The sequence below is a fragment of the Eriocheir sinensis genome, unplaced genomic scaffold (genome assembly GCF_024679095.1).
Source record: "Eriocheir sinensis breed Jianghai 21 unplaced genomic scaffold, ASM2467909v1 Scaffold290, whole genome shotgun sequence".
Classification (NCBI taxonomy): Eukaryota; Metazoa; Arthropoda; class Malacostraca; order Decapoda; family Varunidae; genus Eriocheir; species Eriocheir sinensis.
Window position 1 is genome coordinate 19,716 of NW_026111599.1, and position 23,842 is coordinate 43,557.

At 44.8% G+C, this 23,842-nt stretch overlaps 1 protein-coding gene across 3 annotated transcripts in view; it reads right to left on the reverse strand.

Annotated features, from left to right (window-relative positions):
- The window catches only part of LOC126991499 (ankyrin repeat domain-containing protein 50-like), a 144,400-nt gene that overhangs the window by 15,887 nt on the left and 104,671 nt on the right, over positions 1-23,842 (reverse strand). Inside the window, exons 3-7 of one of the 3 annotated variants that reach the window (XR_007745590.1) lie at positions 18,192-21,123; positions 17,617-17,815; positions 15,776-17,212; positions 11,576-11,945; positions 6,458-6,612 (exon numbers count right to left, since the gene is read on the reverse strand). Coding sequence is in view for 1 of the 3 variants with exons in the window: in XM_050850253.1 (XP_050706210.1) it covers positions 11,598-11,945; positions 15,776-17,212; positions 17,617-17,815; positions 18,192-21,001 (4,794 nt within the window). In the remaining 2 variants the exon portion in view is untranslated. Of the gene's footprint in view, positions 1-6,440; positions 6,613-11,575; positions 11,946-15,775; positions 17,213-17,616; positions 17,816-18,191; positions 21,124-23,842 lie in introns of all 3 variants that reach the window. The other 2 variants (XR_007745591.1, XM_050850253.1) reach the window with 2 other exon arrangements.

Sequence of the window (23,842 nt, forward strand, 5' to 3'; positions counted from 1 at the left end):
TCCTTAATGGATTCGACAACATTAACCCAGATAGTCTATTTCAGAGACACCAACACAAGAACACGCAGCAACGGTATGAAGTTAAAGGGAAATCGATGTAACACATTGGTGTACAGAAGTTTTTTCAATAACAGAGTCGTCGATCACGGGAATAGACTCCCACCGTCAGTAGTTAGCACACAGAGTATCAATAGCTTTAAGTCTTCTTTGGATAAGTATTTCAGGGATATAAGATTATACTGACCCTTTTTCGCATGTTTTCAGACAGATTGCAGCAAGACCTCAACCTATATTAATATAATTCTCCCCCACAACCTAGATTGCAAGTAGCAAAAGTCAACAATAGAGTAAAGCAACAGTTAATGTCCGCATGACAGGTGGAGTGAGGTGTGGGTGCAGTAAGGTGACAGGTTACTGGTGCGTGCCTAGTACCGCCGGTAAAATGAGGATCAAGCCTCCACCTGTGCCCCTGAAACTACACCTCACCCATCGTGAGTATTAGGGGGGATTCTGGGGCTGCCCTGTGTAGGCCACTCGTCCTCTTCCAGTCTCCCTGTATTTCTATGTTCTTATGTTCTTATGTAATGAAGTCATTTTCCCCCACAGCTAAGGTTACCAGTAGTGTAAGTTAAGGGTAGTAATTTCCTCTTATTTCTCTCTTTACTGTAAAATTTCCAAGGCCCTTTCTTCCTTAAAGGCGCATGGTGTTTTCTTCTAACTATTTCCTGCCGCCACGTTGCCGGAGGGAGAGGTGGGTGGGGAGGAGCCTTCATCTATTCTGTCCTGTCCTACCACACGTAGATTACTAGTAGTAGCAGTAGTAAACAGACACCCTCGCCATAGACCGATAGGTCTTCTGGTGTCTGTTCTTTCTATGTATACTTCCTATGTATGTAGGCCTAACCTAGGCCTACAGGAGGCCTACAGGAAGTATACAAATTAGATGTTGTTGTTGAAGGGTTGTGATGGTTTAGCAGACCATACTCACCCTGGTAGAGTAATATGAAAATGAGCACAGCAACCATTGTTATTGTTTTGGTGTTGGTGTTGGTCTTATGGCAGCCACTGTTACTGTTTTGGTGTTGGTCTTGGCTTTGCTGTGGGAAATGTCAACTCCAGGGTGTCATTTGTTCATATTGTGATGCTTGGTTTGCCATTTTAATGTGGTAATAAAAAAAGTTGTAGTAAACCCAGTAACACACAGTATACAGTGGAACCTTGGGTTACGAACGCCTCTCTTCACAAACAAAACACTTCACGAACCAATTTTCTGAACAAAATACATCTCGGGTGACGAACTGTGTCTCAAGCTACTAACTAGCATTCTGGCATCATCGTGGGGCGACACACCGAGAGTATCAGTGGGAGAGCCTCAGTTGCTGTGTAGCTTTCGCTTATTACAAAATATGGAAGGGGAGTTACCTTCCAAACAATAACATCTCTTTCCTTTCCCTTCCTTCCCACCTTTCACTTATTAAAGCTAGTGTCACATGTGGCCTTTTCCCTCCAACCGCATTGGCAGTACAGGCAACCAGCAACTCTAACTTTTCCGGGTGTGCGTCACACACGGCCAACGTTGGTTGCCCGTATCCATAACGTAAACAAAGCAGTTGCCTTGTATTGACATTGCACCATCTGCTAATAAAATAAGGGCTGTTGCAGCTTGTGCTGCCGTTACCAAAGTTATTGACTTATTGCTGCAGTTAAATGAAAGGAAGAAGCAGTTGTGGGCACAATCATGGCTTCAGAGACGGGAGGACAGGTGTGTTTACCCAAGCCTTGTCAGAGAATTGTTCTGTGAAGACCGGGAGTCATACAATTTTCACTGAATGGAGAAAATAATATATTTTAAACTGTGGTCCCACAGCACGAGGTGTTCTCATATCTTGTTAGTTAATCACTAAACAAAGCACCACTGCGAGTCTACTTTTTGAGTCTCTTGGTAGGCCATCTTCCACTTCTCCTCACTCCTCAGCCACTGCTGTTGTCTATTTGTTTACATACAGCCACACAGTTGCTCGTATCCCCAAACGTTTTCCATTCGTACGGATAGAAGCAAAAGGTTGGGCATACGCGCAACCACGGCTGCCCGTAGTCCCTACGGCTGGAGAACAGCGACCAGTGTGACACTGCCTATTGCACCATTAACTCCTCAGTACAAGTACAGTAAAATTTAATTTACTTTTCGTCTCTATTTTATCTGAGTAATATTAAATTCCTCTTTTTTGTGTTAGATTTATTGATTTCCATTGATTTTGTGTTATGAATTTGCGCACAAAGTACTCTTGTAAAAGTTTAAATTAGCAATTATCTGGGGTACAAAAATGGATTAATACATTTTACATTGATTCCTATGGGGAAAATAGATTCAATTTACGAACATTTCAGGTGACAAACGCCCTTCAGGCACGAATTAAGTTCGTGAACCAAGGTTCCACAGTATTATAAAGGTAGTATGAGGTTTACCTACACACTCCCTCGATCAAGTCTTGGTTTTGGCCATGGGCTGGGCACTGCTAGTCAAGCAAAGACTCACCAATGGCAAACAAACATTGAGTGAACACGTCAACTTCCATATGATGCTGATGTTACAGTACGGTATACGTATGTATTGTATGGTATATATATCACAGTATGGTGCTGCTGTTATAATATGGTATATGTATGTATTGTATGGTAGGCGGTGGCTGAACTGGTAGCGTACTGGGCCCTCATTCACCGCGTGATGGACGACGCGGGTTCGAATCCCCACGCTACCACCTCGGATTTTTCAGTCACCACCGAGTGGCTTAAAACTACCCACATGCTGTCCTGAAGACCACCCATCAATTCGGACTCTAGAGGAAGCCGTCCAAGCGAATCAAGAACGAGTTCCGGGGGGCAGCATGAGCCAATGCAAGATGGCGCCACTATAAACACTCGTCTACGCCAGAACGGGCTGGGCCGACCATCAGGCCCCACCGGAAAGAAGCTTTGGGCCAACCATCAGGCCCCACCAGGAAGATGCCTACCGGCGCAATAGGCAACGACGTAAAAAAAAAAAAAATAAATAAAAAAAAAAAATACAGTACCCTCTCGAGTTTCGTGCTCGCTTCGTTTCGAAGATATAGTGCTAAACTCAAGGATAACGAAACTCGAGGTATTGAAAACACTGAAAAAGCGCTTGTTTGTTCCGACCCGTGGAGATTTTTTTATTTAATTTATTTTTATTTATTTTTTTTTTTTTTACATGTGGCTATCATGTAGACTATCCATCTGGGCCTGATGGTCGGCCCCGAGCCCATCATGGCGCAGGCAACTTTTTATAGTGGCGCCATAATAATTGGCTCATGCTGCCCCCCGAGCTCACTTTTTTCCTCCTTTACTCCTTTGTTATCTCAAAATACGTACCTTGGAAAAAGGAAGAAAAAAGGGAGAGAACGGGTTGTTTTAAAGCCACAGATGAAGCCTTATGATTGGCTGAGCTCTGAAAACACGCTTGTGATTCGCTGGGAGTCCAATGACGTCATCACCGGCACTAGCCCAATCAGCGGCCTCACTGCCTTAAGGCGGTGTCACACTGGCCGTTTTCCTCTAACCGTTGTGGCTGCTGGCAATGCCCTTACGTCCATCCGGGAGCAAGTTGTCGGTTGTCCGCAAGCTGGAGTCACACAGGGCCTTTTTCTTCCCACTGTGTTGGCGAGCTTGGGCAACCGGCAACTTTTCCGGGTGTGCGTCACACACATAATGGGAAATCAGAAGGGTGGGGGGGAGGGGCAGAAGGAAGAGTCAGGCCATGTCATGTCATGACACACACACACACACACACACACACACACACACACACACACACAAAAAAAAAAAAAAAAAAAAAAAGGAAATGAGAAGGGTGGGGGTAGGGAGGGGCAGAAGGGAAAGTCAGGTCATGTCTTGACCTGAGTCAGGTCATATCCTGACCAAAGCCCTGATCTGACTCTCCTTTCTGTCCCTCCCTCCCCACACCATTTTAATTCCCCTTCTGTGTGTGTGTATTTACCTAGTTGTGATTTACAGGAATGGAGCTATGCTCGTGCTCTCCCGTCTTTCCAACTACTTTCGTCTAATTTGGCCTTAAATGCGCTTATTGACTTAGCCTGTACCACTTCCCTCTCTAGCCCATTCCAGACCCCCAACACATCTCTGCAGGAAGCTGTTCTTCTTGATGTCTCTTCTACAAATTCCTTTTCTCAACAGTTTTCCATTTTCTCTTCAGTTTCTCTCTTCTCTTATCAAAAGGTCATCTCTATTCAATTTCTCTAGACCATTCATCACCTTATACACCGCTATTAATTCTCCTCTTTCTCTTTTAATTTCCAATGTAGGGAGATTCAGCCTCAACAATCTTTCTTCATAAGGCAGGTCGCTCAGACTAGGTGCCATTTTTGTTGCCGCTCTCTGTATCCTCTCCAGTTTTCTAACGTGTTTCTTAAGTGATGGTGACCAAGCCCCTGGTGCATATATTAGTCTAGGGCATATCAAGGTCACAATTAATTTCCTTACCATGTCCTAATCAAGGTATGTGAACGCTGCTCTGATGTTCCTCAGCAGGTTGTATGTCTCAGCTGATATTTTATTCACATGTCTTTCTGGAGACAAGTTTTCTATGATCATCTCTCCAAGGTCTGTTTCTTCTGTCTTCTTGTCTAACTTATTCTTACCCAACTTATAATGTCCCTCTACTCTCATTCCACTCTCCAAATTCAATAACACTGCACTTTTTGGTATTAAATTCCATTTCCCACTTCCTGCTCCACTCCCACACTGTGTCCAGGTCTCTCTGGAGCAGCAAGCAGTCCTCCTCTTTTTCCACTCTTCTCATTATCTTAGCATCATTGGCAAACAGACTCATATAGCTATCCACTCCTTCTATCATATCATTAACATATACTGCAAACATAATTGGGGCCAACACAGAGCCTTGCAGAACTCCACTCATGACATTTTTCCAACTTGATTTCCTGTCTCTAATAGTTGTTCTCATCATCCTGTTCTTCAGAAAATCCTCCATCCACTTTAGAAGTCCTCCTCCTAATTTACCCACTGTCTTCAGCTGCCACATCAACCTCCTATTTGGCACCTTGTCAAAGGCCTTTTTCAAGTCCAGGTAGACAGTGTCAGCATCCATCTCTGTGTATTTACCTAGTTGTGAAATACAGGAAAAGAGCTGTACTAGGCTCGTGCTGTCCCGTCTCCATAACGCTTATTATCCAGTTTGGCTTTAAATTCATGAATCGTTTTTGCACACACAGTCTCCTGTCAAGTCCGTTCCATGTTGTTATGCTTCTGTGTGTGTGTGTGTGTGTGTGTGTGTGTGTGTGTGTGTGTGTGACAAGTCAGGATATGACCTGACCTGAGTCAGGTCACGTTTTGACCAAAGCCCTGATCTGACTCTCCTTTCTGCCCCATCCTCCCCACATCCTTCTCATTTCACCTTATGTGTGTGATAGGTATGGACCTGACCTGACCTGAGTCAGGTCATGTCCTAACCAAAGCCCTGACCTGATTCTCCTTTCTGACCCTCCCTCCCCACACCCTTCTCCTTTCTCGTTGTTTTCATTCTCTCTATCTCACCTTTCACGAGAGGGGCTCATAACCTGAGTTAAGCTACACACCTCCTCTCGAGTCCGGGGCTCATGTGGTATTGAGGCTGCGCCAAGTTGAACCAAACGTGACAGGGAGGAGGCGGCGGGAAGTTCGAACGCGGTTAATGTGTTAATAAGTCAGTCTGTCTCTCTCTCTCTCTCTCTCTCTCTCTCTCTCTCTCTCTCTCTCTCTCTCTCTCTCTCTCTCTCTCTCTCTCTCTCTCTCTCTCTCTCTCTCTCTCTCTCTCTCTCTTGCCATTGCCACAATGTTTGGGAGAAAACGTTCAGTGTGATATTACCTTTTAAGGTAGCGTGAGTGACGCCGATGGTACGTAGACATGACCCGTACATGTCAAAGCAGCGCGAAACTTGGGTGATAATGCATGAGTCGGGATGGTAAGAATTTAGGACTAACCGTGAAACTCCAGGATCGCAAAACTCGGATAATGTAAAACTCGAGAGGGTACTGTATATACTACAATATGGTGCTGGTCCAGTAGTATACTGTGGACATGTACTACAAGTCAGTAAACAACCAACAAAATATCTTAGTAAAATTGGTAAAGGTCAGGATATTGTTATTAATATTCTTTTTCAAAATATAGTATACTTGAAAATGGGATATGTCTTCGACACCGGCAAATATGGTAATTGGACATTTTTGTAAACTAATCATAAAATCAAAAATAGTGGTAGCATGTCACACATGTAAGTGAAACATTTTTTTATCTGTAATTTGTTTCTTTAATTCAGCCCATGCTTTATTTAGTAAGCAATGTCAGTAACAGTAATTATTTATTAGAAGCAGCTTCAAAAACTGTAAAGTGGGTGATGATATACAAACAATCATGAAGTACCGGTGTTGTTATCAACTGTTGTGATGATGCTAGTCTGCAGGATCCACATATGACAACAATGCTCTTGTTCTCTTTACTCTATCATGTATCATCATAACATTTAGTTGTCCCCTTGGTGCCACAGTAAAGGCTCACCAGAATCTGTGTTTATCTTTCTGAAAAGAAATATAAGTAACCTAAGTTAAAATAAAGTACGTGTTAACTTTAAAATCCAAATGATTATATATATTAATTCCTCACATATTATATCAAGACCTTATGTGGTTAGATACCTATTTAATAAACATTTTCTTCAAGGGGAGGTGATGGCAAAAAATTAGTAGTTTCGACTCGGACATCGAAATTCAGGTTTTAACAGTTTTGTTACCCTTAAAATGCTTCCAGCTTTCTGTGAAAACAGCACATTGATATCTCAATTCCTTCTGTTTTTCATATAGCACTGTTTACATTCATTTAAAGAGCTCTGCTGCATGCCACACAACGTGTTTTGTTGTTGCTCATGACTGAAGGATTTTGAAGCATTTTATAACTTTTTTTTTGTTTTGTTAGTATTCTATAATATGGACCAGTATACAGTCACCTCTCGATTAACACAAGTTTAAATAACACGTTTTTGATTTAACACGAGTTGATATTTAAGGAGATACGTTTAACTAATGCAATATGTTTGATTTAACACAATTTTCATCGATGACATCACGCTTGATGACATCACCGCGCAGAGACGCTGTTTTTCTCCTCCTTGGGTAGGCGGTGGCCGAACTGGTAGCATACTGGGCCCACATTCACCGCGTGATGGACGACGCAGGTTCGAATCCCCACGCTACCACTCGGATTTTTCAGTCACCGGCGAGTGGCTTAAAACTATCCACATGCTGTCCTGAATACCACCCATCAACCCGGACTCTAGAGGAAGCCGTCCAAGCGAATCAAGAACGCGTTCCGGGGGGCAGCATGAGCCAATGCAAGATGGCGCCACTATAAACACTCGCCTGCGCCAGAATGGGCTGGGCCGACCATCAGGCCCCACCGGGAAGATACCTACCGGCGCAATAGGCAACAATGTAAAAAAAAAAAAAAAGAAAAAGAAAAAAGAAAAAAAAAAAAAAAAAAGTCTGAAGCTAGCCGGCACTTTGAGTGGAACAGTTCTCTGGATTTTGCCTTTTAACCTATACTATGGCACCCAAGCGTCCTTCCACCTCCTCACAGGCAAGTGCTAGTGCTGTTGCTGGTACATCGTCCTCCTCCACACGGTGCTCCCATGCAAGATCCACGGAGATGGAGAGGATGGAGAAGTTGTTGGCACAGTGGATTCAACACCAAAATAAGACCAATGTCCCCATCAGCATGGCCATTATGCAGGCTGAGGTTGTAAGCCTCTTCAAGGATGTGCAGGGCAAGGGCAAGGAAGACAAAGGCAAGATTTTCCAAGGCAGTTCTGGGTGGTTTGTTAATTTCAAGACGTATCCAGCTACCTTCAAGACCATCATCGAGGAAGGTGGCTACACCGCCAAGCAGATTTTTAACATAGACGAGACTGGTCTGTATCGGAAAAAAATGCTTGGTCGGACGTTCATCTCGGTAGAGGAGTCAAGAGCACCTGGATTTAGGGTCTCCAAGGATCGCCTTACTCTCTTGTTGAGTGCCAATGCTGAGGGAGATTACAAGCTGAAGCCTGCCCTTGTCTACTACTCCAAAAATCAACGAGCTTTAACCTTTTCCATCCGTGACGCAGACGTCGGCGTCACAGTATGAAAAGGGTTAAGAGGAAATGGAAGAGGATTAATTCTCTTCTAAACCTCTCAATCCTCCTCTGAATTCCTCTTAATCCTCTTCCATTTCCTCTTAAGAGGTTTAGAAGAGGATTAAGAGGATATGGAAGAGGATTAATAGGTTTAGACGAGAACTAACCCTTTCCGTAGGGTGACTCCGTCGGACGCCCATCGGACGCTGACGTCGGCATCACCGGAATGAAGGGGTTAAAGGTAAGAACCTTGATTATAAGGGCCGCTTTCACAATCGTCTGGTACGCACCCTAACCAAAGGCCCTAGCATCCTGGTAGCAGTCATTACCATCACCTCGATTCACTTTCACAGTCGCTGTTTTTGTGGTATCGGCAACTACCAGCGTGGTGACAGTCATGACAAGACGAAGGCACGTGATTCGGCAGTGTTGGTGTGCTGGAGCAGCGGGAAATGTCAACGTTCCATCAGCTGAGCGGAGGATTATGAAGGATAAATGTAAAAAATAAACATACAAAGAGTAAACGTGAAGAATAAATATAAAAAAGTGACTGTGAAAGCGACCTAAGTCATAAAAGCTTGAAAAATTGTTACACGTACGGTCCAGTCCAGCAGAGAATTAAATAATTTAGTTAGAGATTGTAAACTCTCGTTTCCTGTTCTACACCAAAAAAGAAAGTGGTGTCACCAACCCATAATGGTAAACTGATTTTGTTCGTCGTTGTGTCTTCACAGGGCTATGTCAAGAGCTTCCTCCTGTGTTATTGGTACTCCAACCTCAAAGGGTGGATGACTGGCAGCATATTCAAGGACTATTTTGGGAATCTGGAGAAAGAACTTGAACTGTACTGTGAGAGGGAAGAACTGCCATTCAAGATTCTCCTAATCCTGGACAATGCCCGCTGTCTGTAGAAGATCTCTCCAGCAACATTCAGCTTGCTTTCTTGCCACCTAACACTATGTCCTTACGTCGGCCATGTGACCAGGGGATAATCAAGACATTCAAGTCTTACTATCTCTGTTCGACCCTTACTGACATGGTTGAGAGGACAAACAAAGACAAGCTGACTGTGAAGGAGTATTGGAAGCAGTTTACCATCAAAGATGCTATCCACTTCATCAAGGAATCCTGGGGAAAAAGTGCCAAGAAAGTGCCTCAGCGGTGTGGAAACATCTTTGTCCCCAATTGGTTCACGATTTTCCAGGTTCGACATCCAAGGAAAAGTGTACAAAACAAACCTGGAATGTCTTGCCAAGGCCAGGGAAGCGGTTGAGGAACTTGAGGAGAAAGATATCGTTGAACTCCTAGAGTCAAACAGTATGGACTTAACTAATGAAGAACTGTCGGAGAGGGAGAAGCTACAGACAGCAGAGTTGGAGGCAGCAAGATCATGGTCTAAACCAGAAACCCCAGAGCCTGAGAAAGTGTTGACTATAAAGGATCTACAGGATGCACTGTCATCAATAAAGGAAGCACTTGACATCCTAGAAGCCAAGGACCCGAACATCAACAGAAGTGCGACTGTATCAAGAAAAGTTATGGCCAAATTGTACTGCTACCAAATAATGCTCGATCAAAAGAAAAAGTTGACAATCCAGACAAAACCTGATCAATTCTTCCAAAAGAAGACAGTAGAGGTCCAGGAGTTGGAGGAAGAGGAAGGAGACATGAGTGAGGAAGGAGACATGAGTGAGGAAGGAGAGCGGGTTGAGGAGGAAGAGCGGGGTGAGGATTCGGCAGACGACGATGACGACCAGTGACACATCAACAAAGTGATGGTGAGTGTGAGAACGTGTTTTTGTTGTGTCAGTGACTTACAAATGTAATGCAGCAATTTTTTCTTTAGAAAACTTTAACTTAAAGGAGTTATCTTTGTCACCAATAGCATGGGTAGTCAAAGAAGAGGAAGGAGGCAATTGAGGCGGAGTGGCAGAGGTGAAGGGAGCGCAGGGTGAGGAGGGACGGTGGCCGATGCAGGTGAAGAACAAATTTAAAGAAAATGAGAATGTGTGTTTTTGTTGTTTCTGTGACCTACTAATGTATTAATAATGTTTTTTTTTTAAGGTTAGAGTAACAAAATCCCCAAAATAGGCAGACTTTCCCAGTGTCAAGGAACGTAACCCCCCTATCACCATTGTTTCCTATGGGGAAATTATGTTTAAATAATGCGACATCTCCAGGAACGTAACCCTCGTGTTAATTGAGAGGTGACTGTATGTCAATATGGAGCAGCCTTCGGTGGCGAGTGAGGCGCAGCAGTGAGTTACACACTCAAGTGACTCCTCAGGTGCTTTGATAGGAAGGAGTGTTGACGCTTTGTTCAGCTGCTGAATGTTTTTTTCTCTTGTTTTAATTTCTTCTTGTTCCTGAGAAGAGTCACGGGTCGTCAGTCAAAGTTGAAGATGAGGAAGAGAGAAAGAATGGAGATGATAAACAAGAGTAAAAGGGAGAGTCAAGACAAAGAGACCCACCACCCATGTGCACAACCACTGGATGCTGCTTCCTCGCCACCTCGTTAAGAAGGGATCAGGTGCCAAATAGGCCTGAATATTATATATAATAAACACTGATTTACCTTCGTTTGTCATTCTTAACCCAAAATGTGTAAAATTATGCTGCATTAAGCCTAAAATATCATGATAGACACTCTTCAACATAAGACTGCTCATATCTCAAAACCAAAGTTATTGCCATTTGAGTGCAATTTCTCTGTTGTTTTTAAGCGACTCTAGATATAAAGGTATCATTGCAAAGAAGAAAGAAAGGGAAAACTTTTCATCATGAGACATTTTTAAAAAGATAAAACCACTTCCCAGTAATTTTATTTTCTAACAAAAAAGAAAAAAATCGGTACCAAAATTTATCTTATTTTTCGTATATGAAATGTGGTAACTAAAATCTGACACAATGAAAAAAAAGTTATATGTATCCATCATCTCCAGACTTATTTTCAAAACAGTAGGTTGAAATAGTTGAGATTTTGAGAAGAATGTTGATGTCATTTATTGGGATTTTTGGCGTATTATATAGTTCTCGCTAAATGTTGATCATATCTCAACAAAACTTGGGGATCTTCAACTTAAGGTACAAAGATGTATACATACCAAAATTCATGAGAATCTGAAAAGAATGAATGTCACCTCCTAAGTAACTACCATCACCTCCCCTTGAAATATATAATGTACAATCAGGCACATGGAGTAATTTGCACCTCTACAAAATTATTCTAATATAAATAAATAAGATTTTATAGAAATTGAACAATCAATTATGAAAATAACATCAAAATAACAAGGGGGAGATTTTTTTACAATTTCAATCAATATATTTTTTGACACTACTGGTCCAATGACAAGGTTCCTGAGTACACTTACGGTCATAGAGGAGTTTCCTTCTTCAGTGGCAAACCATTAGGTCTGGCAGGTGGTGGTCTGGGGCGGCCACTAAGACCATTCCTGAGCAGGTGGCTGACCTTGGCATGGCGGCCTTAAGGCTTGGGTTGGTAACAATGCCGTTGCGACGTGGGCGTGGCTCAGGGGAACGGGTGCCCAGAATGATGCGCATGTGCTGGTCCTGGGTGAAGGTGAACCCAGAGGAGCCTGGTGACCCTGCACCTGTCACTCCTGGAACACTAACCCCCATGTTGGGTATGTTCCCAAGACCTGGAACACTGCTGCTCCCTCCTCCCCCACCTCCACCTCCAGTTCCTACAGTTCCTCCTCCTCCACCAGGTCGACGACAAAGCTGGAAAAAGAAAAGCCTGTAAGAGATCACAATTAAACTGAAGACATTTTTAGAGTCACCTATTACAACATGCAGTGGAATAACTAGACACACACACACACACACACACACACACACACACACACACACACACACATACACACATTTAAAAAAGGGGTGGAGTGGGTGATGGACTGATTAAGTGGCTGGAGGACTTCCTAACTAACAGGGAAATGAGGACGATAATCAGGGACAGGGTTTCCAACTGGTGCCCTGTGATGAGTGGAGTTCCGCAAGGTTCGGTGTTGGCACCAATAATGTTTGCTGTTTATATAAATGATATGGTGGACGGAGTGACCAGCTATGTGAGTTTGTTTGCAGATGATGCAAAGCTATTGAGACGAGTGAAAAATGTGAAGGACTGTGAGGCATTGCAAAAGGACCTGGATAGAATTTGGGAGTGGAGTGGTACATGTCAAATTGAGTTCAACCTTGGGAAATGTAAAAAAAATGGAGTTTGGTAGGAGTGGTAGAAAATGTGAATATGAGATTATAAGATGGGAAGTGAGATAATATGCAGAGGAGTGGAGGAAAAAGATTTGGGAGTGACTGTCTCAAAGAACATGTCACTGGACAAACACATCAACAGGATAACGGGACAAATTCTGAATTTGCTGAGGAGTATAAGGACGGCATTTGTGTACTTGGATGAGGAGATGATGAAGAAAATAATAGTTACAATGATAAGGCCAAGGTTGGAGTATGCAGCAGTGGTCTGGTCTCCTCACAAAAAGAAGAACCTAAGGAAGCTGGAAAGAGTGCAGAGTGGCAACTAAGATGGTACCGGAACTTCGAGATCTAGGAGTGGATATTGAGGAGAGTCGCACTGCCAGACTCCTAGATTTCGGGTGCTATCCAATGCACTCCTTGACAGCTTGAAGATTCTCACGTTTGAAGGCATCCCACAGTTCTACAGGGTCCTCAAGGGCACTGAGCACGTTGAACCAATTTGAGACTGTCACTGCATACTCCAGAGCACAACCCAGGTCCTTCAGCCTCTCGAGATAGAACATAGTATTGTTGTATCTTGAGATTCTTCTTAACCTGACATGAAGCTTGAGTGTTGCAACAACAAGCCTATGGTCAGTTGAAAAGAACTCAGCACTTCGGTAAGCCCTGCAGTGCATCAGGACCAATATCTCTGTCGCATAGGACTAGAGTTCTCCTGAGGAAAGACAAGGAAAGCTATGTCAGGGGTCTTGTTGAGGAAGTCAAGGGCCATTTAAATGCGAATGACCTCCAACCTGCTTACCAAGCCCTGAAGAAGCTCCATTCCAAGTCTCCCTCTCAGGTGAGTGCTATCCGAACAGCTGATGGCTGCCTCATATTGGACCTGGATGGGCAGAGTACTTTGAACAGTTGTACACGGCGGACCCTCCGAGTGGGCAGCTTCCAGTTACTGGGTTGTAGGTGGCAGATGCTGGCCCACCCACCGACGAAAGCCCACCCTCTCTTGCCGAGGTCAGAGAGGCTGTGGCAAAGTTGAGGGGTGGAAAGGCACCTGGCATCTGAAACATCTGTGTGGAATTGCTCAAAGCTGGAGGTGAGGCCATGATCCGCAGGTTGCATGCAGTCTTGCCTGCCATGTGGCAATCTAGTACCATTCCTCCTGACTGGAAGAGGGGGTTGGTCATCCCTATCTGGAAAGGGAAAGGGGGCTGCCAAGACTGCGACAACTGCTCAGTGTGCCAGGCAAGGTGCCTGCCCACCTTTTGCTGATGTGAATTCACAACCAGCTGCTGGAGCTGGAGAGGTGGTGGCTGAGTGGATGGCGTGTGGCGCTACATTCAGGATGACGTGAGTTCGATCCCCGCCCGGTGCCACAAGCTGGGATTTTTCAGCCACCGCCGAGTGGCCTCAGACTACCCACATGCTGTCCAGAAGACCGCCCATCAACCCAGACTTTAGATTCTAGGATTAAAGATGAGCTCCGGGGGGCAGCATGACCCAATGCAAGATGGTGCCACTATAAACACTTGCCTGCGCCACAACGGGCTGGGGCTGACCATCAGGCCCTGATACGAAAGAAAGCCTACCAGCGCAACGGGTGAAGACGTAAAAAAAAAAAAAAAGTCTGGGTTCACACCTGGTAAGTCAACAACTGACCATATCCTAGCGCTTTGCATACTGGTGGAGCGCTGACAAGTTTTTTGACGGAGGATGCTTGCAGCCTATGTGGATCTCAAGAAGGTGTTTGACTCAGTGCATCAGGAGGCAGTCTGGGATCTCCTGCAATTCTGTGGGATTCCTGCATGGGCTATTGGTTTGCTGACTGTCCTGTATTTTGGGACTGTGAGTGCTATGAAGTGTTGGGGGGACTTGTCCAGCTTCTTTCCCGTGAATGCGGGAGTGAGGCAGGGTTGTGTTCTTGCCCAATCGCTTTTCAACACTTGTATTGACTGGGTACTAGGCAGAGTTGTGGACCAGAGTCATTGTGGAGCATCCATTGGCAATACCAGGATCACCGACCTTGTGTTTGCCGATGCTGCAGTAATCCTGGCAGTCACTGGAGATTTTGGTTATGGCTCTTGAGGCACTGCACAAGGAGGAAAAGCCCTTGGGACTTCAGGACTCCTGGGTCAAGATCAAGGTATAGGTGTTTGGAGGCTTGATAGATGAAACAGTACAGTCTGTTCATGCATGTGGCGAGGACATTAGAGAAACTGTATTAACACAGCGAGGACGTTGAGATCTTGGAAAATTTCACATACCTTGGTAGTGGAGTTCTTAACAATGGTGAGTCTCGCCAGGAAGTCTTATGGCAGATTGGCTTGGCCCACAGTGTCATGGACTTACTCAACATGAGTATATGGTGTTGTTGATACCTGTGCAGAAGGACAAAAATCTGGATCTTCAAGTCCCTTGTGCTCCTTGTCTTACTTTATGGCTGTGGGACATGGGACACTAAATGGGGACTTGGAGAGTCGGATTGATGCCTTTGATAATAAATGTCTATGCAGAATCATGGGATATTACTGGAATGACTTTGTATCAAACCGGCAACTACTCCGTGAGACTGATTTGACATATATTACCTGCATAGTCCATCAACGCCAACTCCAGCTATACGGGCACGTGGCCCGTTACCCAGAAGCTGATCCTGCTCATCGGGTTGTCTCTGTAAGAGACAATCCTGAGTGGAGGAGGCCAAGGGGGTGTCCAAGGTGTTCGTGGCTCGAGCAAGTCGATAGATCCTGCCAGGAGGTACTCGGGATGAGAAGGGAGCCTGCATGGAGACTTGCCCGGAGGGACCCCCAGAATTGGCATCATAGGGTGGGCGAGGCGACACGCCCCCCAATGTATGCCCCATTGATTGTATGATTGATACAGCTTTACAACACATAATGAATCCAATTTATCACAGGAAACTAGTGATCACGAAAGTAGGATTAGAGTTGAGAAATAAGAGGCCACTTCTAAAAGACGCAGGAGTGGAAAGATTCCTCAGTGAGACGGGCCACACTGTCATTCACTATCATAGTCACTTGACTATCATAGTCATTTCAATATCATTATCACATAACAAATTCCATTGTCTTGTTCTTTATGCACTCTCTACACACTCCATAGTCACTCACTCACTCAGACACAGGCTTGTTTTGATACTTCGATTATTGGACAAACATGGGATCATGCTGACATTTGAGGTCTTTCCTTTGGAATGACACAAAAAAAGGACAATTCTTAGACCCAACCTAATCCCATACATCACAGGAATGCCTTAAGCTGCCCTTTAATGGGCAATGGTGACAGCCTATCTTTATATTATGATACATATAAAAAAAAATTACCTCAGCAGTAATGCTGGCCGGTGGGGCAGAAGGTCTCGGTGCACGTACTGCTGGGTGCTGCAGAGGAACTGTATAGTCATCTTCTAAGATAGCAAGAGAATGTAAATTCCTCCCTCCACCAGGACCATCACTCAGAGGTGAAAGTGGTGGAGATGCATAAATTGGTGATGCTGGCTCATCTAGAGGAGTAAGAGCTGGCTGGGGTGGTGGTGGAGGGTGGCGCCTTCCTCTACCACGACCACACTGCTGAAGTTGCTGGGTAAAACTTAAAATTGGAGACATTGCTGAAACAGGTGGTGCAGATGGTGCAGGTGGTGGCAATGGCTGCTGCTGGTGCTGGAGCAAGTGGCTGTGAGCTTCCCGGGGTGTGGGTGCCCTGGGGCCACCAGAGGAACGAGTGGATGTGGTAAGATTCCCAGAGGATTTGGAAGAAGAATGCTGCCCTAATGAAGCAACAGACCTACGCTTCTCAAAAGTGGACTCTGGACTCTCTGCCGGTGAAGCTGCCAACCCTGGACACAGCATGGCTGAGCAAGGCTTTGTTTCTGTGGTAGAACCTGAACCCACTGATGAAGCTGCCATGCGAGAAACACCTCCTTGCTGCTGTTGTAGAACCATGCTCTCCTCCAACATGCGAGCAAGATGTATGTGACCACCCTTCAAGGCTACCTTAATGGCAGTCCTGCCACATCTATCTGAGTGTGCTGGGTTGGCACCATACTGTAGAAGAGCTGCAACACTATCCTCATGACCCTCTTGTGCAGCTATACTTAATGCTGTTGCCCCTTGAGAGCAAGTGTGGTCAACTGTAGCACCCCGCTCCAGTAACAATCTAACCACTTCTGCATGCCCTTGCCAAGCAGCACTCTGAAGAGGCGTTCGACGTTCTTTGTCTACAGCATCTACATGGGCACCACCATCTAAAAGTAGAGCCACCATGCAGGTGTGACCTTGCCATGCTGTAACATGCAGTGGTGTGCGTCCCTCCAAATCTGTACTTTCAACGTTTGCATTATTCTCCATTAAGAACTTTGCCATGTCCAGTCTATTTTCAAGAGCAAGGAGATATAGTGTTGAGCGACCATCGGCATCTTTATAATGAAGATCAGCTCCTCGACACAAGAGGAGGTGCACCACATCTTTATGTCCTTCTAAAGCAGCCACACGAAGTGCAGACCTTCCATCATGGCTGGTATGATCAATGTTAGCCCCGGCATCCAACAAGGCAGCCACCACAGCAGTGTGGCCTTCTTGTGCTGCCAGGACCAGCGCATGTTTCCCATCATTGTCCACTTCATTAACCCTTGCGCCAGCCTCTAGGAGAGCTTCACATACACCACAATGACCTTCAAATGCAGCATAATGCAATGGTGTCCAGCCAGCATTGTCTCTGTGAGTTTCATCCAAGCCTCTATCAAGAAGTAACCTCACTGTTTCCTGAAAATAATGAAACACAATTAATATTATGCAAACTAGATTTCTAGTGATTAAAAGTCTGTACAGGGAAATACCTGTTGGGTATGTTTAAAAGACTGAATTTGTAAAATATTGGACAGCAAAATTATTTTATGATGCTAAAAAATCACAAAAATTGCTTATAAAGATCTAAATTTGAGGTAGCCTTTCTTGATAAACACACATTTTCACATACTAGAAATCTGAACTGAACTTGTTGAAAGGAGCATATTTACTGTAAGTACTTCTAGGTTATGTTAGTGACTGTAGACCACAATAGCTGCAGTGAAGTGCTGTTAGACATATTGTTTGGCTTAGAAAATGAGAGTACAGCCACATAGATGTCATACAGGGAAGAGACAGAAAACCAATATTAAATGTTATACCTGGGAGCCCTGAGCTGCTGCCACGCTCAGCACAGTGCGACCCTCAGCATCGATGTGGTCCACATAACATCCCCAAAACAAAAGCCTCTCTACCACAGCTGCGTGGCCCATAGAAGCTGCAGCCAACAAAGGGGTACGCCCTGAACGGTCCACATGGTCCACATCACCTTCATACTCAAGCAATAGTTCACAGACCTCTCTGTAAATGAGAATAATAAAATGTGTGAGTGTGTGTGTGCAATGTGCATGTATGTATGTGTGTGTATGCATGCATGCATGAGTGGGTTGTGTGGGTGGTGTGTGGTTAGTGTGTAGATGATGAGTTATGTCTGATATGTGAGTAGTGAGTAGATAATGTAGGGTGATGTGCATTCAATGTGTGGGTATTGTGTATATGTGGGAGGGGAGTAATGTAGTGGGTAACATAAGCCATGTGTAAGGTCGATGTTATGGCTACATGTGAGTGGCAGGTGGGCAATGTGGATGTTGTGGTGGTGGAGGTGCTTCCTAGGTAAGTGATAGAGTGCTATTCCAAAAATCAAGAAGCCTTAGACTCAGTTTTGGTAAATACAAACGTGTGTCCCTCAAAGGCTGCTACGAGAAGAGGTGTGAGGCCATCGTGGTCTTGGTGGTCAACCTTAGCACCAAGCTCCAGTAGGGTGGTCACCACACTGGTGTGGCCCTCGCTGGCTGGCACACAAAGAGCTGCCACACTCAGCGCTGTCCTGCCATCCACATCCTCATGGTTAACATCAGCTCCTACCTCCAGTAGAGCTTCCACAATTTCTGAATGACCCATGTAGGCCGCCGCAATGAGGGGCGTGCGGCCCTCGCTATCTGCCCGATTGACGTCCGCACCATGGTGCAAGAGTGAAGCCACCACATCTTCATGGCCACCCCAGGCGGCAGCCCGCAGTGCTGTTCGACCATCTGCATCCGCGAGGTCAACTTGTGTGCCACCCACCAACAAGGCGTTGACCACTCCACTGTGTCCACCCCAAGCTGCTGATCTGAGCGCTGTCCAGCCATCAGCATCAGCATGATCAGGGTCAGCACCCGCTGCTAAAAGAGTGGCTACTACCTCGGCGTGTCCATGTCGTGCAGCTAAGTTAAGGGGTGTCTGGCCAGCTCGATCCTGAAGGCCATGGAAGGCTCCTCGCTCTAGAAGGAGACGCACAAGAGAAGCATCTCCTTGATGAGCAGCACTGTGAAGCAGGGAGCGGCCAGAACTGTCCACCTGGTCAACAGGACCACCTCGTAAGTATGGGTAGAGAGGGTCCTCACGGTGACGCCGTCTTCGACGTTCTCGCCGTCGACTACTGCTACTACTGTGCTCACTACTGTGCCGTCCCCCTGTACTACTGTGCCGGCCTCCAGTGCTCTGCCGGCCTCCAGTGCTCTGCCTGCCCCCAGTACTCTGTCGACCTCCAGTACTTTGGCGGCCATCAGTACTTTGGCAGCTTCCTGTGCCTATGCCACCATCAATGCTCCGTCCACCTATTGAGCCACCATTTACAAACTCTCCTGGCAGAGGTACCATTGTCACATACTCATCATCCTTTTCACTCTCCTCTTTACAAACTTTTTCATTAGTCACCTCTGATTCCACATCAACTTTCTCTTCTTGCTCATTTTTATCATTTTCAGCACTACACACTTCCTCCAGTCTAATGTTATCAACTGCATCGAGTATGTCATCAGTTTTACAGTTCATACCATCTTCCTTAGCGTGCTCTTCCTTGCAATCTTCTTTTTTGAGTTTATCTGATTCATGTGTGCTCTCCTGGATCTCTTCATCCTCCTGTTCTAATTCTTCATAGCGAATTTCTGTTGGAGGTCCTTCTTCCTCTCCACCCTCTTCTACTTCATCTTCATCTTCGTCATCATCTTCATCATCATCATCATCCTCCTCCTCCTGTGGCTGATCGTCAGGAAGGGCAGCACCAGCTTCTTGCAGGATCTTCAGGGCACGTGGATCTCTTGGTGGTGGAAGATCTTGGCAGAGACTCAGAGGCACCCCACATGAAACCATCCATAGTGGGAGGTGGTGCTGCTCTAAAGGTGGTTCCAGGCGAATACGAGAGAGGTGGAGAGCTAACTGATGGACCTGCATCAGGCTGAGAGATGAGGACTGGAGAGAAAGGCTCATAGCTAACATTGCATGCCCATCAGCCACATCTACCAGGTACTTCTGGGTGCAGTGCTTCACATCCAGCAGCCATTCAGCAAAGCTATGATGAAAGAGGAGCACCTGCTGGTCATGCTCAGGGGCCAGCACCCGCATCAGAAGCGACCATCGCTTGCTCCAGTCCTCATCAGTGAGAGTTGGGAAGCGCGTCTCAACAGCTTCCCGCAGCTCTTTTGGTGTGAGGGGTGCACGAGCAGCAAGAATGACAGCTAACAATGGCGCCACACGTTGGAAGTGCCGCCGTGGGTACAATCGCTGGCACAGCCACAGATATAGACCATTGAGAGTGCCGGGAATGTGCCGGATCTCGCGCAATGTTACCCAGCCATCTGCCACACCATCTAATACACGCTCCAAGTACAAAAAGCAGCCGTTGCTTTTGATATGCAACTGATTGAGCATCTCTGCTGTTTCCCGCGACAGGTGGTGTCGGAGGGCGGGCTCGCGGTCCAGGCGGCACAAAATATACTGTTGCACATCCCGCACCACGTGGCCTCGCCGCAGGTCATCCAGGGCAACTTTTCGAAAGCCGGCAAACTGACGGATGATGGTGCGTGACGTTCGGCGTGCAGTGACAACCAGAAGCAACCACTGCGGCAAAAGATGGTGGTGGGTGGCCAGCAGTTCGGCGATGGTGCGTGATGGACCTTTGTTACCTGTATCCATCGAGCCACCATCACGCGGTGTGGCTGCCACTGGTGCCTGTAGATCAGTCTCATCAATGCTGTCCACTACTAACAACAATGTGCGGTCAGGCTGATCCAGCTCCAGCAGAGGAAAGATGACAGAGCGGCGGAAGGCTTCATCAGGGTTGGCATGGAGGGCACGGGGCTCAAGGGCAGCACATACCTCAGGTGACTCAGTTTTACTGCTGTAGTTAGGCAGAAGTGGAGATGTCTCTAGTTGAGCCACCAGGGATTGGATGAAGCAGCCAACGCTGAGAGAGGCAGCCAGGTGGGCGTGGCACATATGGTGTGCCAGAAGACGTGCATGGAGGGCTGAGGCATGGCGGCCATGAGATGCTGAAGGTGACACCAACTCTGTGCAGAGCGCGGTTTTACCAGTGCCTGGGCCGCCTACCAACAAAGCCCCGCATGTCTTGGCGGCCGGCCTCTGTTCCAGACATGCCCACAGCTTTGCCCACGCCCACTCGCGACACAGGAAGCGCCGCCCCGGCAAGCTGCTGTCAGCAGCCATGACAGGGGCGGACGCAGGGCGGGCGTGGGCGGTGGTGAGGACTCAAGGTACGTCCTGAAGGCAGCTCATCTCGGCCCTCGGTCACTGCCTCGTCCCCGTCCCCACCAGAAGCCCATCATCACCTGATAAAAAAAGAAAAAATCCTTGTCAATATGTCAGTGATTCTCAAACTGTGTACCACTATTATCTTCATACTGTGACTTGAAGATCTGCTAATATGTAGATTTATGCAAACAAACATGTATACTGTTATTTCTCCTAATATGGGTCAGGGGTGATATTATGAAATCATAAGTGATATTATAATGTATGAACCCTCATTAGGACTACTTTTGGACCACCTTGTTTCAAATAAAACATTGAATACTATGCATCTAATTGCTAAATAAGATGTAGATACTTATTACTACTGAATGGCAGCACAGGAAGTGTGATAATATTGTATAAAATACAGTTGTCCCTCAACATTCACGGTGATAACTTTCGTGGATTTGATTAATTGCAGATCATCTTCAAACGACAAGTTTGGGTGTATAGTAAGCTCAGCCACATTGTCCTGCAGTTATTTTTTAAAAAGTCATATCATTTCTCCACTTTTTTTTACAATTTTGGTTGTCATTGTGTTCATGTACACCAGCAGTTCTTTCTTTAATTATATTAGTAAAGAAGTTGTTATATATATATATATATATATATATATATATATATATATATATATATATATATATATATATATATATATATATATATATATATATATATATATATATATATATATATATATATATATATATATATATATATATATATATATATATATATATATATATATATATATATATATATATATATAGTCAGATTAAGGGAGGCGCCGACAAAATGGGTATTTTCACTATTTCAGCTAAATTTTAAGTTACTCCAAAAATAGCTGAACACGTCACGTTCCTGTGAAAATCTGGCAGCTGTCACGATGATAATTCTTTCCTTTCAAATAATTTGATTTGTACAGGTAACTCTCGATTTACATAAGTTTGGTTTACACGCTTTTTAAATAACGCGTGGTCCAAAATCCAAATAAATGTTTAATTTTCATGTTTTTTTCACTTATACGCGATATTTTATGGAGTTGCCACCAGATGTCTCACGCAACTGGACTCAACATGGCGCCGCGGCCACACAGCTGAGCTCAGTTCTTCCCGCGCGCCACTTGAACAACAATACAGTACTCACGCTGCCACGCTACTCAACAATAGGGGTGGGCAGGTACCGGTACCAGTACCGTTACTAACGGTACCAGCTATACAGTGCAGTACCGGTTCCAGACTGCTCGGTACTGGTACCAATACTATCCAGTCGCTCATGGTGTCCCTCATTTCTTCCTCACACGAGCGAGGCTGAGAGTGAGTGCCTGAGTGGATATCTCGGTGATATGGATACTCTCTCTCTCTCTCTCTCTCCACTGAATGAAGTGAATATTTATTTTTCGATAGAAACCTACTCTTGTTTGATTTACATTGTTTTTGATTTACGGGACCTCTTCAAGGACACAATACTTGCGTAAATCGAGAGTTACCTGTATTACTAATTTCGTGGTCCCCTCCCTGCAGAAACCTCCATTTTCTGTAGAATACTCATATATGTTACATTTTGCCTTCTTTTATCCGATTTTTCCACTTTTTTTTTTAAAAAAGCATGTCATCATTCATATGGCAAAATTCTAGTGGCAGCCAGCAAGCCTCGGAGAGTGTGGTTGAGTGAATCAGTCAATTAGTCACTTAGTGTGTCGCAAGCGCTCCTCAGAGGTACATTTGTGCTTGTACTTTGGCAGGTTTAGACACCTAGGAAAAGAAAAGTCCAAAAGAAAAGAAAGTGATGAAGAAGTAACAGGAGGTATCCACAGAACACTACAGCCCAGGAGATTTCTAGTGTGCACACACACACACACACACACACACACACACACACACACACAGGTGCCAATTATGCTTATTATTTTTTATATCATTCACTGTCATTCATAAATATAACTGCATAGATATCTAAGTTGTATTTTACCTCTGTAAGATCCTCTAAAAATCATAACTTTGTACGCTAACTGCATTTACACACAAAATAGCTGATATCTCGAAAGTGCATTTTTTGTACTTTGGAGAATAAAAACTCCATTAGTTGTGAAGATAATAAAAAATTCAAACATCTGCTGAAAAACGAGTGGATGGTAAAAAAATTGTCCGTCAGGTTTTTTTTATAAACAAAAAAACACTGCTGATATGATTTATTGAAGGTAAAAAAGTGGTAGAATTATGGGACACATCAAATGGTGATTTTGGTAATTTTTTTTGCGCAGGAACAGAGACATATTAAAAATTTCAACGGACAATTTTTAACTAGTGGTGCCATGAGTAAAACTACCCAATATCGTACGTATTGAGTGAACATGCTGGCCCCCATTAACGTTTTTAGCTCTGCTTTTATTACAAGTAATAAATTTTGTTTGTAATTTTTTTTCGTACAGAAGCACGAAAGCTATTATACTGATACATGTAGATCTTATCGCATTTACCTAAGTCTTCAAAGAAAAAAATACCTTAAAACAATTGAAATAAAATGAATGTACCCTCCACTAATACTAGGTGGCGCCTCCCTTAAAAGATTTTCAAAAGCATTATAGTCAAGTTTATTTAGCCTGTTTCAGACTCAAAGTATATAATGTGTGTGCATGTGTGTGTGCGTGTGTATTTACCTATTTACCTATTTGTAGTCTACCGGGCCCTACCTAAACTTTAATAGTCCCGTCTCCATATCTACATTCATCCAGCCTTTCCTTCATTTGTTGGACAC